At 39.5% G+C, this 2,737-nt stretch overlaps 1 protein-coding gene across 1 annotated transcript in view; it reads left to right on the top strand.

Annotated features, from left to right (window-relative positions):
• sar1b (secretion associated, Ras related GTPase 1B) overlaps positions 1-2,497 on the top strand; it is a 15,283-nt gene extending 12,786 nt beyond the window's left edge. The window contains exon 7 of the mRNA XM_008401941.2: positions 290-2,497. Within this exon, the coding sequence (XP_008400163.1) occupies positions 290-406 (117 nt within the window). The 3' untranslated portion in view covers positions 407-2,497. The remainder of the gene's footprint in view (positions 1-289) is intronic.
• Positions 2,498-2,737: the final 240 nt, after the last annotated feature.

Here is a 2,737-nt window from a genome sequence, read left to right as displayed (position 1 = left end):
TCTGCCCTCTGACCTCTGACCTTTGCTGAGGTGGAAAACATCGGCTTCACATCGATTATCAGCCGATCTGAAGTGAAGGAAATCGGCTCTGATAAATCTGTGCACCTTTATTAAAACTAAATAAACGAGTATTTTATTAAAGTGGTTATTTCTAATGTATAAAAACGGCTCAGGTGGTCAGTGGATTTGTCAGAATAGATTAGTGATCGACTCCTACCTCTCCGTCGGCTCCTGCTCGGCGCCGATCAGTCGGATAGAACCTGAATGTKTGGACCTGTCTGGTCTCCAGGGCAACGTTCCCATGAAGGAGCTGAACACGAGACCGCTGGAGGTCTTCATGTGCAGCGTGCTGAAGAGGCAGGGCTACGGCGAGGGCTTCCGCTGGCTGTCCCAGTACATCGACTAAACCGGCCCCGCCTCCCACTACACCGTCGCTAGGGGGCGCCAAAACCAGCCGTTCCAGACGCCTCCGCCGCCATCATCATCATCATCATCCTCTCAGCCCCGTTCGGTTAATCAAGTCTGCCTTCGCCTCCAGAGAAACCAGTACGACTCGACCCCAATAGACTTTTATTGGTCGAACATTTGGTTCACACTCACTTTCATCATCATCTTTATTTTTATGTCATGTTGTCCTCGAGGCAGGGCGTCACGTTGAAATGGTTGAATCTTTTCTACACCATGTCTGTCGTTTGCTGTCCTCCTCTTCCGACACTCTGAAGTTTAAATCTGTTTGATTCTGTTGCTGAATAAACTTCTTCCTTCCCCCAAACTCAGACGGCCACACAGCAGGACACTTTTCTAACAGGTAAATTCATTCCACGTTGTATTTAATCAGTGTTTTCTTTGACATGGTTGGAGTAAATCTAAAAATGGCCCTCAGCATCACACATTTGGCTGTTTCCCCGTGTGTCTGAATGGAGCGTTTAGTGCATCACACGTTAGATCCACATCTCTCTCTCTGTCCRGCCTCTGAGCCGCCTCCCTTTTTAAAACGGAGCCGACTTCKCTCTGGTTTTCGTTTTAAAATAGAATATGATACTGGCTATAATAACTCTTTGATAAAATTATGTAGATATCACAATGTTCAGCTGACGCAACGATGGATGTTTAAAGGAATCCGTAACACGCCATAAAGAGACGAGGGAGGATTAAAGAGACGCTGGTTGAAATTAGGCAATATTAGAAGCAAGTGAGACGTTTGGCAGGATGAGACAGGTAGACAGACAGGTAGACAGACAGACAGGTAGACAGACAGGTAGACAGGTAGCCCAGAACACCTCCAGCAAAGGGACCATGTTAAATATAAACACATGAAATGTACACAAACATCGTACATGGATTTTCTATTTCTGAGTGGGATCCTTTGAAACATTAACAGGAACTATTATGCATGCCTTGTTCTTTTGATTATTTTTAAGAGCTATTATTAACTCTGTACGAGGGACGACGATGCCAAAATTACCAACTAGAGATGATTGTCATGTTTTTTTAAGGAAACAATGGAAATGTGCATAATATACTTTAATCTGTCCCTGTGTGTCTCTTTCGTCCCTCATGAATAAGTAATGAGATGTTCCAACATGAATGGGACCTGCTGTTGTTTGCATCATTAAAAAATGTAATAAATGTTTGCAATGAATAATCGGATCAATCAATCTAATTTTATTTGTGCTTTTCAGGAGCAAAATGTAAATATTTACATGAATTGTCAACACAAATGTGGAGGAAAATATTATTTTTATCCTGTGTTTACTAAAGAAAATCCAAAATATTTCCAAAATTAATGGAAACAATCTGGCAACAATGATTAAAATGTGTAATAAAGGATGCAAGTYGTGCTTTTTTCCACAACTTTTAATATTTAACAGAACCTGATGCATATAATTTATGTCTGAAATCAGGAGGGTTCTGGAATGGCCTAGTCAAAGTCTGGGCTCAGATCTATTAAACAGGCTGTGGCATGAGCAAGGTTTTGGAAACGTGACTCACAAATAACTAAAGTTTGTTCAATTTTGTTTTATGAAATATTTAATAATGACCAAAAAGACAAAAACAGAATAAATGTTAGTGGGAATAAAAAAAAATTAATTTCTTTTTTAGCTCAAATTCAAAAGCTGACGCCTCTGTGGGACCAGTGAGGTCTGTAAAGAAGTGAATGAACATTAAACGTCTGTATCTGTGTCCATTCCACATTTCAGCCTGTTTGGAAAAGTAGCAATAAGTTCAAACTTTGCATCTTGTTTCTGTTTTAAAATATATTTTAAATTCCTTGCATCTTCATTCCACCATAGAAAAAATATAATTAAAAGCAAAGATGAACATTCCTGCCAGTCGGGTGACGAAATGTGAGCCTCTGTCCTATAAAGCAACAGCTTGCAGAATTTGGTCTAAGCTTGTCCATCGTTAGAAATGAATAAATTTACTATCCAGACACAAAACCTGTGATTTGAATTCTCTAAATGTAAAATGAAGAATAAAGATGATTTGGCTGGACTGTTGTCACTTCATGTCTTGTTGCTTTCTTAGAAAACAACAAATCAAACTGAAAACGTCTGACTGGACCTCATTGTTCTGACAGGATGAATAGAGAGGAGAGTTTTAATAAGTCAGTGACACATTTACACAATTACTTCATAAGTAAATGTGAACTGGAGTAACAGTTTAAGTTATATAAACTAATCTAAAACGGCATTAGAGATAAATGTTCTTACTAAAACAGAGTTTCTCCTCCCTG

Source organism: Poecilia reticulata, unplaced genomic scaffold (assembly GCF_000633615.1).
Source record: "Poecilia reticulata strain Guanapo unplaced genomic scaffold, Guppy_female_1.0+MT scaffold_155, whole genome shotgun sequence".
NCBI classification, from domain to species: Eukaryota; Metazoa; Chordata; class Actinopteri; order Cyprinodontiformes; family Poeciliidae; genus Poecilia; species Poecilia reticulata.
Note: the sequence above shows the minus strand (reverse complement) of the source record. Positions and strands in the feature narration are given on the sequence as shown.